Consider the following 13,336-nt stretch of genomic DNA (forward strand, 5'->3'; position numbering starts at 1 on the left):
CTCAGGTCCTGATCTTGGGGTCGTGGGATCAAGCCCCTCGGTGAGCATGAATGAAGTCTGCGTGGGATTCTCTCTCCCTCTGCTCTCCCCCCAACCCATGTTCTCTCTGAATAAATAAAATCGTAAAAAAAGATAAAAATAAAAGCGGACCAGTCACTGAACATAAGTCCTTGCTGTGACCTGAAGCCACAGGAACCAGCCAGGTTGCATTTGGGGGGAGAGGCCCCAGGACCCTTCTTCTGGGCTCACACTACTTCCACTTCTCTGTGCAGAGCCCGTTCTTTAGCTTGACAGCAAAAATTTTCCATAAATTTGACAGATTGGAAATGATTTGTCATTTTCCTTCCTGAAACTCCCTGGGTCGTGTACCATGTGTCCCCAGTGGTGAAGAACAGAAATCTGTCCTCAGTGCAATCGGCATCTTAAAGCACCTACTGATTTATGGAGGGCGAGTGCCCCAGAAGATCAAGGTCATGCCTGGATTCCCCACCCAGCGGTGTTCAGGGGCAGGAAGTGATGGTGCTGGGGAGGGTCTCTGTTGAAAGTAGGAGAGGTTTCAGCCTCCCACCCAAGATTCGGATCCATTAACCATCTCCATCTTGGCCATAGCAACCAGGGTACCAGAAGGGACACCCTTGGGTTGGTCTTAAAAACCAGTGTCTTCCCATCGGGCTTGGTCTCCCTGCTTGGCCGGAGTGCGTCGCCACACTCCAGACCCTCCCCACCCTTGTCTGCTGCCTTGGTGTCTCTTCTCAGCTCCTGTCCCCTCATCCTGGATCCTCCTGGCACTGGGCAGTTCAGTCCTCAGGGATGTCCTGGCTCCAGGACATCTGGAGGCCTGACGGTGCTCAGTCTGCAGACCCCACAGGGAAAAGCCTTCATAGCAGCAGACCTTTCTGGGGCTCAGGGCAGTCAGAGGGTGCTTCAGCCCTCTGCTCAGACCCTTCTGTCCCCAGGGGCAGGGGTGAAGTGGGGTGAGGGTAGGGGTCGGTGAGGCCAGGTGCAGGCACACCTCAGCCCTGCCCTGCTCACACCTGCCTTCTGTGGAAAATACCAGAGAGCTTCGGGACTCCTCGCCAGGGCAGCCCCAGTGCCCACCTGCCGAGAGGGCAAGGAGCCAGATGCGAGGCTTGTGGGAGGGACACTGGGCAGGTGCCGGTCTTCCTGCGTCCACGGTGTCCCCCTGAAGGCATCGGCTCCCAGGCTTCCAGCACCAGGCAGCCCTTCCTGGGGGGTGGGCTCCACAGCAGGGCTCTGGGCTCGGGGAGGAGGCTCTGTCCTGCTCCGTGCCCCCCTTCCCCCGCCGCCGACCCCCAGGCCTGCCTGTGCCAGAGGCCTGGGGAGGAAGCGTGGGCGCCAGCAGCCAGGCTCCAGGACACGGCCCCCAAGACCTTGACCTTGAGTGCTCTCCTGTGTCACACCAGAGCTAGGCTGTCTGGCCAGAGGAGGGTGGCGGGTGGTGGTGTGCGAATCCTGAGGCGTGGGAACGCAAAACCATTTTGGCTCCTACCTTGGCCCTCAAATCCCTTGCCCTGGGGAAGCCAGGCACCGCACGGCGAGGGAACTCAACCCCACGGCGACCCACGCGGAGCAGAACAGGCCTCCTGCCAAGAGCCAGGCCCGACCTGCCAGCTGTGTGAATAAATCGCTTTTGAAAGTAGATCCTCCAGGCTCGGCCAAGACTTCAGATGATTACAGCCTCACCAGGGGCTCCGAGCCAGAGCTGCTCAAATTGCTCCTGAATTCCTCTCCCACGTAAACCGTGACACACACACACAGTCACTCTGAAAGCTGTGGAGTTTGGGGGCAGCTTGTTACGCAGCCCCAGTAACTACTACAGCCCCTCGGCAGCTCTGGAGGGAGTTTCTCCGCTCGGACTCTGGCTGTTGGGTTTGCTCTCCCTCCTCCCAGCACCGCCCCACCCCACCCCACACCGGCCAGTGCTCCCTGAGCACGGCTAGAAGGGAGAGACTGCACACGTGATTCCGGATCAGCCCCAAATCAGAGAGCAGTCAGCCAACATCCATTTTTGTCTCCATTTTAATTAACACTTTACAAAGTACAAAATATACTGTCTTTTTTGGGGAACATTAGGTACTTTTTTTCTCTCCGTCATACAGTACATGAATCTCGAGGGTTTTGTGTGTCTTCAACAGAGGGTAGAAGCGTGAGGGCCTTGGGGCGTCGGGGGGGCCCCCGTGCTCCCCCTTGCCCATAACTTGGGACAGATATAAGTGCCACTGCTGCTACTGCTGGTGACCTGGGGCAGGCCAGGTGAGGGCCGGACCCCAGGCGAGGCCCTGGGCAGGGCAGAGGCCCCTCAGAGCCCCATAACGCACCCGACATCCACTCACCCCCATCTCAGGATAACGGAAATAATTTTGGCATAGAGCAAGAGGAGGACTTGGGATTCTGCTTGTCATCAGCCCCTTGCCGCCCCCCCCCCCCCCCCAGTTTTGGAGCTAACCCTGCTCAGTTCCTCCTGGGCCATTTTCTGAATAGGTAAACTGAGGCAGAGGACAGGAAAACGCACTGGGCTTGACCTCTTATCTTGGAACCCAAACTGGGCCCCGTTTTTCATCCACCATGCTCTTTGCAGATGAGCACGAGTTGCTGGGAGGGCGCCAGCCCCCGAAACCTCTCCCGTGAATACTGTCTTCAGGACTGGATGCTTCTGAAGAGTTGGCTCGGCTGGGCTCACCCCCTGGGGCTGCCAGGCCTCTGTGTGGTACAGCAGAGACTCCGCCAGGGACACCACTGTCCCTTCAGAGCAGCTTTAACACTCTGGAGAGGTGGGGGGGTCCTGCGTGCGAGGCCTGCCACCCAGTCAACCCTACTGCACGTGGCCCACAGGTGACAATGCTCCCGAGGCCTCAAAATACTGAACTTACACGTGTATGTGTACACAGGCTCATAGCCAAGCACGACCCCGTCCTGACTCCCAGCCTCCCCCAGCCCCGACCCCCGGGAGCCATCGGCCCAAGGACAGCAGGCTGCCTCGGCACGGCCCCCGCCCGGCCCTCCCTTCTCCCCAGGGCAGGCCTCACAGGACGGCATGGACGCCAAGGCTGAAGGCCACACAGCCCACCCCGTGGCCTCCTCCCAGCGTCCAAGGAAACGGGAGGAGGGACAAGGACACTTGCCCTTTGATTGCCTCTAATTCGAAAACAGAAGAAAGAAGCTGGGATGAGCTCGGGGACTCGGACTAGGTACGTAGCCAGAGGGCGCAGCGCCCCGGGGCCTCGCTGGCCGGACGCTGGCCGGACGCACCGCAGCCACCCGGCCGCCTCTCGGAAGCCAGGGCGCCTGCCCCTCCACAGCACTGGGGAAGCCTGAAAAGCCGACGCTCGCGTCTGTGGGGGAAACGGACGGACACATCATCCTCCCCCGCCCCGAGCTCTGCTCCCCAAGCCAAATGCCTGCTTCGTTTCCCAGTGGCCCCGGCTCACAGGGGGACACAGATCCACTGGGGGGCTTCTCTTGACCACCCCCTCAGAGTTCACTCAGGACACCAGGGACCCCTGGGTCAGAGCATGGGAGCGCTGTGCCGTCACCTTGGAGACCCACAGGGTCCCTCTTAGCCCTGGCTGGGCAGGGCCCAGGGCGTCCTCACATCCAGATCCAGAGGCCCAGCGAGGTGGCCCGGGGCCTCCTCAGTCAGCCTGAGAAATGCGGCCAGGAGGGGCCGCTCGCGGTGGGCGGGCAGGTGCATCTTGGACTCTCAGGCCAGTGGTGTCCTTGGCTCGGGACCGGGGGCCGCACCCTGCCGTCCAACCAGAGCCTCCTCTCCTGACCTCCGTGTCATCCTGTCACCTCACGGGGCACAAGCCTCCCTGGACCACGTGTTTTCTTCCGGACACCATGCTGGTCACCAAGGCCTTGGCAAGGGGAGAATGCTGGTGCTTGGGAGACTCCGGACCCCCTGAATCCTGGGCTGGGGGGTCCGCACAGCTCTCCAGCTGGGATGGAAACCATGTGCCCGGAGACCCCCGTGGAGGACGGAGGTACAGAGCGGGCACTGCCCATCCCTGCGGGTCGGGACGGGGTGCCAAGGGAGACAGGAAGGTGCTTCTCGGGAACCAGAGGAGCCCATGCGGAGGCCTCAGCCACGGACACAGATCTTAACAACCAGGCGTGAGGTTGGAGGGGGTGGTCATGCGCCCCCCTCGCCATCCCCTCTGTAGTGCGCAGGAGCGGGTGTGAGCTCTTCCCACACGGTACGGAGGCAAAGATGCACCCGCAGGGCCCAGGCAGCAGGCCCAGGGCCGCCGCTCACCCCCACCCCTCAGCCGCCTCCCTCAGGAACCCCATTTCTCTGCCCCGGCCACATGCCTCCCCAGCCAGAGCCAAGACAACCCGGCCACGATGCTGCGTTCCTCAGGCCGCTCTGGGGGGGGTCTGGAGACCCCCCCGCACCCAGCAACGTGGCGGGGGGGGGGAGCATCTTGCCTAGAACCAAACCTATGACTACATTCGTCACAGACGTGCAGCGGGAGGGGAGGCTGGGGACCAGAAGACCCAGGTGGCAGCTCCCGCCCAGGCCCAGCCCTAGCCGCAGCCACTCCTGGACGTGAGGGCACGGGCTTCGGGCCTTCTCCTCCTGGTTGGATGGGGCCGATCTCCAAGAGGAGGCCTGGGAAAAGAACCTGAGGTCTCTACGCTTGCGGGTGAGAAAGATGCAGGAACAGCCACGTGGGGCTCTGGGGGCTCCGGGTGGAGAGCTGGACGGGGACCACCTGCCCAGGTCCTCAGGCTCAGGGCGACGGGAAGAGGGCCTTTCTGCTCCAGAGCAAGGCGGGATTCCAACGCCCCTCCCTCTGTACCCCCGTCCGCCAGGGCAAACGAGGGTGTCCGGGAGCCTTGGCCACAGAAATGAGGCTGGATCCACTTCCAGGGGAGGCTTGGGGGGGCCTTGGGGCTCTGCTCTTGGGATGCTGGTTTTTTTCTCTCAAGTCAGGGCTTCTCTAATAACGTATTGCCTATATACTTGAATTAAAAATATATGGTGGCTCAAATGGTGCCTGCGTGCACAGCAGGCCCAGCGGGCGGAGGCCCTCACGCCCACACACGTGCACACACAGTGGGGTCTGCGTCCATGGACTGTGCACACACGCGTGTGCGTGCTCACACAGTATATATTAACATATATATTGCTCAAGTATATATGCTATTTACAGTATATATCTATATCAACATAAAACACAGGTATTTATAAGTGTGTACAATAGATACGTTTGGGGGGGTCTGGGTAGCACACGTCTCTGGGGTCATGGGGCCGACAGGCTGGGTCGGCAGGGAGGGAGGGCGGACAGGTGACACCACCGGGGACCCGACAGGGAGGAGTCTGGAGGGGCACGCCACGGAAAACCCAGGCCTTCCGAGGAGACGAAGGGGACTCAGGGCTTCGGCGCTTCCCTGCCCGCTCGGCCAGCAAACAGTGGACGCATTTTGGTTGCTTGGGAGTTTTGTGCAAAATTAGTTAACTTAAAAAAAAAAAAAAAGTGGGTTCCTAATCAGTGCTTGGGTCCTGAGCGTCTGTGAGGATCCAGACCCGCGGCTCTTCCGTCTGGTGGGCTTCCGGGGCTTGGAGGGTTGGTCCCACAACGCTGGGAGAAGGGGGGCATGGGGCTCACACAAGCCCCTCACCTACTAGGAGAACAGCCTTTCTCCTCTGAGCTTCTCAGGAACAGCGCAAGTCAGCCTGAGAAAGAGCACCAGGGGAGGCAGGAGCCGCTGGGGAACCCCCGGTCCAGCCCCAGCTGCAGAGGGCATGCGGGCTTCACCCCACGCTCCCTGCTCGGCCTCCAGGGGTACGAGACTGCCGCAGCCTGCCTGCCGCCTGGCTGCCCACCGCCCTGTGGCCTGCGGGTCCCCTCTGATGTTCAGAGAGAACCACGGCAGCCTGGGCACCTGTCCGTGGGGCTTGTATGGCTCTGGGTGGGGTGCCCTGGGGGGACCCCTGTCTCGTGACAGACCTCTGCTGCCAGCTTCCTGCTCCAAGAATCTGCGACACCACCCGATTCTCCTGCTGGTCCCTGCAGCCACAGGGCGCCAGCCGAATGATGCTGAGCCTCTGGGCCCCCCGAGAGAACTCAGGAAGCCCCGTCCCCTGAAACTGCCGCTGACCACAGCCTGGGCGCAAATATATTAAATAAGAAACTAAAACGTACGGTACAGTTTTCTCTATTAAGGCTCAGATAAGCTGCCCCCCAGGTCAAGTACTCATGAGTGCCACAGGCCCCAGCTGAGGGGCAGGCAGGCAGGTGAGTCGGGGGCAGAGGCCTTCCATATCCCCCACAAGTGGGGCAGGGGAGCGGGGGGGCGGCAGGATAACAGGGGAGCCCTGTGCTGGTCTAGTCAACTGCTGGGGGTGGGGGTGACCCAAGGAACCCCAGGTCCAGAATGCTGAGGATGCCCCCACCCGGGGGAAACCAAGGCTCCGCTTGCCCAAGGAGGGTCCCGGGACAGCAAGAGGGGTCGGGAGCTTGTGCCCCAGGCTGGTGGGTTTCCTGGGAACCACCCCCAGGAGTGAGTGCTTACGGTGGGGGGCGTCTGGACAGGGCCCCCTTGGCAGTCTTGCTGGGAGTCGGGGTGCAGGCCCTGTGGATGGCAGGCGAAATTCTGGGTGGCGCGGGTCCTCCCCAGCTCAGGCCTCCCCTCCCGCCGTGCTCGGCAAAGCCTCCCCAGCACGTGGCCCTCGGGCCGCCCACTGGCCTCCACTCGGCGGGAACCAGCCTGGAGCTGATGGAACCAGAGACCAGCGACCACACGTCCAGCCCCAGGTCCTCACGGGGGCCGCCCCGGGCTCCGCGAACTCAGCCCCGCTCGGCCAGTTCCCCGAGATGACACGAGAGTCAGAACACCACGGTCTGGCAGGAGGCACCTGCTTCCTTCAGCATCTGCCCCCAGGTGTGGGCAAGGCCAGATGGGAAGGCGGGCGGGCTCGCCAGCTCCCGGGGCCTCAGACATCGTTTCCTGGAGTAGGGGTGGGGCGAGGAGGAGGTTGGGGTCTTCTGGAGGGCCTGGGGCCTCCAGGAAGGCAGGAGGGCACGGGGAGGCCTCAGCTCGGGCCCCAGGCCTGGCAGGGGGAGCAACTGGGGATGTCTCCCGGAGGCCCCTTCTTGGGGACCCTGGGGCCGATTTTCCAGTCTGTGAGAAATACTGCGAGAAGAATCTTCAGGGTGGGGGCCGGGCCCGGGTCTGGGGGGCAGGAAGGGAGGAGCGGGAGAGGCCCTCCTAATGCTTCTCTGCTTGGCTGACTTTCAGGGCGCTGATGACGGCGCTAATGTTCTCCTCCGGTACCTGTGGGGGGCGGCAGGAGGCAAGACCCGTGAGCCCCGGCCCGCACCCCTCGCCCCCGGGGCCGGTGCGGGACACTCACCAGCGCGTGGTCGAACTTGAAAGTACTGATGTAGTAGGCGGGGATGTCCGCGGCGGCCAGGGGCTCGGAGATCTGGGCCACGATGCCACACTCATCTGGGAACAGAGCGGGGGACCACGCTCAGCACCCCGGCCAGCCCCCCTCCCTCCGCACACAGAGCCTGCCACACACCCGCAGTTTCCCAGCGCACCTGCCCCTCGCCCTGAAGGCTTGGCGCCAAGGCCCCCTCCACCCGGGAGCCTCCTCTGACCCCCGGGGCTGGCGTCATGCTCCCCTCGGCAGGGCCCAGCTCTGTCCGGCTTTGCGGGCCCTCGGGGGCTCCCAAGCCTCCTTCCCTGCCATCTCGCGTGTTCTCTGAGACAGAGCTGGAGGATGGGGGCTCAGGCCCTATTCCTGTTGCCCTTAGACTCTCTTCTAGCCAGAAGACTGTGGTCAAGTCACTTCCTCTCTGTGAGCATCGGTTCCCTCATCTGAGTCCCCGCCGGCTAATGACCTCGACTTGTCCTAAAAGTAGTGCCAGGCATTTCTGGGGGCCCGGATGGGGCTTCTTTTTCCCTCTAGACCCTCAAAGCAGAGGTGCAGCCTCTCCTCACCCCTAGCTCTCTGCCTGATTTGAAGGCACTACTCAAGGCTTCCTCCTCCAGGAAGACCTCCAGGATCTGAGGACCACCCTGTGCCACCAATACAACCCCTTCAAAGTTTTCAGGTTGTTTCCCCCAAAGCCACTCTTCTGATTTTGACGGAAATCAAAATCTTCCGATGATGACTTTTCCAACACTGTCCCTGACTGGGTGGGAGAGTCCAGATCGGCTCACCAAGCCACCACGCTGGGAATCCACCCGGGTCCACCCCTGCAATGCCCCAGTGTCACTGCCATCCAGCATCTCCTCTGCTCCTTCACTCTGTCGCCCCGGTCCTGCTATTGTCAGCCGCACCTGGACGTGGGTGGTGACCCCGCAGGCCCTTTTGGTGGCTGGGCAGGCCTGGTGTCTGCACACCTGGTGACTGTGGCACCCTGTGGTGGAGACTGGCCGTCTTCTAAAATCCTTTCGCTATGGACACAGCTCTTCTGATAAAAACGGGGATAGGAGATGAGAGTCTAGAATGATCTCTCTCTAACTTGGGCTGGGGCCCACGTGTCCCATCAGTTTGGAAGGCTGGTGACCAGCACTTTATAAAATTGTACGACAGCTAAGGGAAGCCCAAATGGCACAGTGCAAAGCTCGAGCCAGGACGGTCTTGCTGGAGGCGTAGCCTGAGCAGTGTGCGTGTGCACGCCGGGTTAGGATGGAAGATACGTTTACTCCAAGCCACACTCAGAAGCATACAGAACCTGCGGGTCTAGAATCGTTCAGGTTCTCGGCAAGTTATTTTTCTTGCAGGGCTATTCACAGCTATAAGGGTGGCTTTAAACCCCGCGACGTCCTGGGGAGGCAGCTGCAGGCTGTGGTCCGCGCCCTCCCCTGGCTGCCCGCCCACGGGGCCGCCCCGAGCAGAACAGCCCGACGGCAACGTGCACACCTCCGCCCACCGAGCGACGTTCTGAATTCCATTTGCCAGCCCCTCTATTTCTCCATCATTGGGACATTTTGTTTTTGCATTACAGAGTGTATTCTGATCAATTCGGAACCAAAGCTGGGGGTAAAGACAAGCCGCTGGGCAGGTCCTCCTGCTTGTCGCCCGAGTCTCTGGATGGCTTCGGCTGCTTGCCTTGGCGGCCAAAGCTGTGCCAGGTTCTCCACCTTCAGGAAGACCCCTCGGTCTGGCATCAGGACTCTGCCCCGCTGCTTGTGGTGACCTGGCTAGGTCCTGTGCTTTCTACCCTTTGGACCCTGCACCCTGGGCACAGCCACCTGGAGCCACATGGAGCCACATGGGTGCCACATCATACTCTTGCTGCTAGTACTGCCCTCCCCTCCCCACCTGTCACCTTCTCTGGGAAGCCTCACCCTTCCTGACCCTCGGAGCCACCTGGTATATGACACGAGTGCTTACCACCCGGAGGAGGCAGCTACCATCCTCCTCATTAGGATGGCAGTCAGGGAACCGAGGTGCACCTGCCTGCGGTCACGCTTGTTCCTAACAGCCTCCTTCGTGAGGAGTTCTTCTGGCGCTCAGTCCCCACGACCCTGCACCAGGCAGCAAGTGTCAGCGGGAGACATGCTGGGGTCTGTGGCAAAGGAGGCCCCGAGAGGCAGGTGGGCCCCAGGATCCTACCAGGAGCCTTCAGCGCACATTTCTCAGCATCCACAGAGCAGCCCACTGTCCTGCCCTTCAGGATAGCTCTGGCTTTGGCTGTGATGTGGGCAGAGTTGGGGGCACTCGTCTCGTCCTGCTAGTTACTGTCCCCTGCAAGCTCATCCATAGGCAGGGGGCTGTGGCTGGCTCCCTCACTGACCCTTTGGCCTCAGGTCAAAATGCCCGGCCACCTCCATCTCTCGTCCCAGGCGTGGAGCATCTGGGGCCGACATCATGGTCCCTGGAGCAGTCTGAGCTTTACCTGGAACATTCTTCACTCTGTCTGTGGGAGATCAGGGTTCACCGATCCCACCAGGGCTTGTGGAAGATGCTTCCTGGAGACGACCAGGAGCCTCTCCCGGGTTCCAGCTCGGGGGTCTAACAGGTTTAACTCAAGCCAATCATTTCTGATGCTGCATCACTGACAGTGGGACCAGCAGCCTCCATCAGCTCTGGGCGAATCGGTGCCACTCGGCCCTGCTAACTACCGAGGGCTCTGAACCCCGTGGGCCCGTGGAACATACTCGTGGGCAAACCTCACTGCCAGAGACGCTGTTTGGGCAGCTATGGACACCGAGGCTAGAAAATCTTAGGGAATCTCTGCGGATGTCCTCCTGGGGGATTCTGCAGATGTCCTCCTGGGAGATCAGGTCATCGAGCCCATGGAGGAGAAGCTGCCCCTTCCCAGGACAGAAGAGGTGAGGTACGCAGGGGTGAGTGCTGGCGGTCTAAGTCTGACTGCAACTGCATTTATTTCTGTGAGGGACACTCTTTAGAACAACAGCCATTGCCTGTGAGCAGCTGGGACAAAGGAGTGACTTTTTTTTTCTAAATTAGACCCCATGTCCAGCACGGAGCCCAAAAGCAGGGCCCAAACTCAGAACCCTAACGTCGGGCAGCCCCGGTGGCTCAGCGGTTTAGCGCCGCCTGCAGCCCAGGGTGTGATCCTGGAGACCCTGGATCGAGTCCCACGTTGGGCTCCCTGCGTGGAGCCTGCTTCTCCCTCTGCCTGTGTCTCTGCCTCTCTCTCTCTCTCCTCTCTGTGTATTCTCATGAATAAATAAACAAAATCTTTAAAACAAAAAAAACAAAAAAAAAAAAACCTAACTTCACGACCTGAGCGGAGATCGAGAGTCAGCACTTACTGACTGAGCCACCCAAGCACCCCTTCCTTTTCAATTTTTATCACACCCCTGATGCTGTACTAATAAACAGGTATGCAATTTCTAGGGGGACAGAAGTAAGAGCCTTTTGGTTGTTGGCGCTCCTCCCATCCTCTGGAGGCCCAAGCCTCCTGTCACTCACTGGTCCAGGGCCCAGGGCTCCTGAAGCCTCCACCTCCCCATCTGTACCATGGGGTGAGTGAGCCCAGACGGCGATGCTAGGCCCCCCCCAGAGCTCACCGAATCCCAGGGGCTGTCCTCCGATCCGCACCATCTTCCAGAGCTCTCCAGATGCACTTGTGAACAACAAATTACTAGGGAACCTGAATAAGGATAGAGAGAAATACCCCAGAGGCTGACATGGGTTGTGATCCCGTGGTAGGAACTGTGGCTGTCCTCAGGGCTCTGGTGCTGGGCCAGAGCGGGGAGCTCAGGGGGCTCCAGGGGGCTCCAGGTCCCCTCCTGAGCCCTCCTCATCTGGGGGGGGAACAGAAAGCAAGGCTGGGAATGGGCTTGGGAACAACCACCCCCCTCTGCTGATTGGTAAAGGACGCTGTCCCCACCACCAGCTGCAGAGAGGGGACAGCCCTGACAACCCGGGGCCTTCATCTCTCTGAGTGACTGTCATCTGAAAGATGGGGCCAGCTCGGCCACAAGGCAAGCCCTGACTGTGGACAGGGTGCGTGTGTGCCCATGGAGCCCAGCCCACCCCAGGCCCAACTCACCTCTGCTGGGTCTGTACGTCCATCACCAGGGAGATGTAGCCCTCGATGAGGGAGAAGGAGAAGAAGCGGATGTGGCCACAGTCCTCACCGGCAGCCATGGGGTCCTTCACCCTGGGGGCCGGGGGGCGGGGTGGTGAGAGGTGCGGGGGACCCCTGCTGTACCCAGACCCCCACCCGGCCTGTCTGCTGCTCGTCGGCCTTTGCACAGGGTGCTGAGAAGAGCAATGGCCAGGAACATGGCCCTGATCCTGCCCTGGATGACTTGCTGGGTGACCCCGAACCTCTGTCCCCACCCTCGGTCTCCTCATCGGAGGGGCGGATGAGCCCACGGTGTTCACGGAGGTGAGCACCACACGTCGCAGTCCCAGCCGGCCCTCTGTGCACTGTCCCTGCACTGTCCCACACCTCAGGGCACAGTCTGTGGTCACTCCAGCTCACGGGCCTCTGGTCTCACCCCACCTAGCGCCTGAACTTACAATCTGCTCTGAGGAAAAATGCCAAGCCTATTGTCTGCTGAGTGAAAACCCTCCTGGCTCCTCTATGGACTGGACCTGCCCTTGGGGCTCAGGGAACAGTGAATGGGGTGTTTATCCCATAAACATATATGCCCCTGGGGCTTCACCATGTTTCAGGGGTTGCCAAGGAATGATGTCTCCCCTCACAGAGTGTGACTTTTGGGTAGAGCTATGATCCACCCCCACCCTCGGACCAGCTTCCAGGGCAGATGGCAGATCTGTCTCCCCACTCAGACTGGGGCTCCCTGCGGCCTCTCATGTTCAAGGGGGACGTACCCATTGGAGTAGAACATGACGTCCATGAGGAGCGTGGCAACTGCAGGCAGCGTGTCAGGGTCCAGGCTGGTGACACAGAACCTATTGCTTGGGCTGGACAGAGGGTGGATGACAGGCCTCTGGACTGCGAGAGCAAAGAGAGCGGGCGCTGAGGCCGGGAGGAGCGGCATGGGGCGGGAGGAGGACCCGGGAAGAGGAGTGGGGTCAGCTGACAGCTGCTCCGGGAGACCTGGTCCCTGCTCCTTCTGCAGCCTCCGGTACCACCCACGGCTCTCGATTCTCCAGGCTCACTTCCAGACCCCCGGGCCTTAGCACATGCCTTGCCGACTGCCTGGAGTGAATGGCCTTTCCAACCTTTACCATCTGGCTGAGCTCCTACTTGTGCTCCAAGCTTCAGTTTGAGAGTCGCTGCCTCTGGGAGGCCCATCCTGGTACCTCGGGTGGCTGAGGAGTGGCTTCTGGCCATCACCGGCCGTGTCCATGTCCCCTGCCCTTGCTAGACCTTGAGAGCAGGGTCTGACCAGGACTCTTACCCTTTGTTATGTCTGGTGCATCACAGATACTCTGAGATGTGGCTGCTCTGGGGTAGGACCTGGTAACTTCTTGAGTTCTCCCCTGCACGGAGCCCCCTCAACTCACCCATTTTGGGCTTCACGAAGCCATTGGTGATGCCGAGGTTCTCAGCTGCTACCGTCTCGCCATTGACGACTCTCAAAATGGTGAACTCTGATGACAAGGTGTGAGTGACAAAGGGCAGGTCCCGTTCGCGTACCTGGGGACAGGGAGTCAAGGATGTGAGTGTCCCTCGGGCCACTGGGGGATTCTGCTCCCAGAACCAGCTTCCCCATGCTGGGGGGAACGGGAGCCTGGAACCAGGTACTTGGGCCTCCCCGAGGGTGGCAGGGATGATGCAGGGGAGACAGGACTCTGCAGAGGGCTGGGGGGTATGCCCCTTCTCACCCTGCAGGACTGTGCCTAGACCTGTCCCCACCCCTCCAAGGCCCAAGCTCTGGAGGGTGGCCCCACCTGTGGGAGGAC

The 13,336-nt window shown here is 60.8% G+C and overlaps 1 protein-coding gene across 1 annotated transcript in view; it reads right to left on the reverse strand.

The window, feature by feature from the left end:
- Positions 1-2,022: 2,022 nt before the first annotated feature.
- Positions 2,023-13,336, reverse strand: part of CASTOR2 (cytosolic arginine sensor for mTORC1 subunit 2) — a 55,229-nt gene continuing 43,915 nt past the window's right edge. Inside the window, exons 4-9 of the mRNA XM_055340305.1 lie at positions 12,938-13,070; positions 12,299-12,422; positions 11,508-11,618; positions 11,023-11,105; positions 7,382-7,476; positions 2,023-7,302 (exon numbers count right to left, since the gene is read on the reverse strand). Coding sequence (XP_055196280.1) covers positions 7,237-7,302; positions 7,382-7,476; positions 11,023-11,105; positions 11,508-11,618; positions 12,299-12,422; positions 12,938-13,070 — 612 coding nt within the window. The 3' untranslated portion in view covers positions 2,023-7,236. The remainder of the gene's footprint in view (positions 7,303-7,381; positions 7,477-11,022; positions 11,106-11,507; positions 11,619-12,298; positions 12,423-12,937; positions 13,071-13,336) is intronic.

Source organism: Nyctereutes procyonoides, unplaced genomic scaffold (assembly GCF_905146905.1).
Source record: "Nyctereutes procyonoides isolate TBG_1078 unplaced genomic scaffold, NYPRO_anot_genome, whole genome shotgun sequence".
Lineage (NCBI taxonomy): Eukaryota > Metazoa > Chordata > Mammalia > Carnivora > Canidae > Nyctereutes > Nyctereutes procyonoides.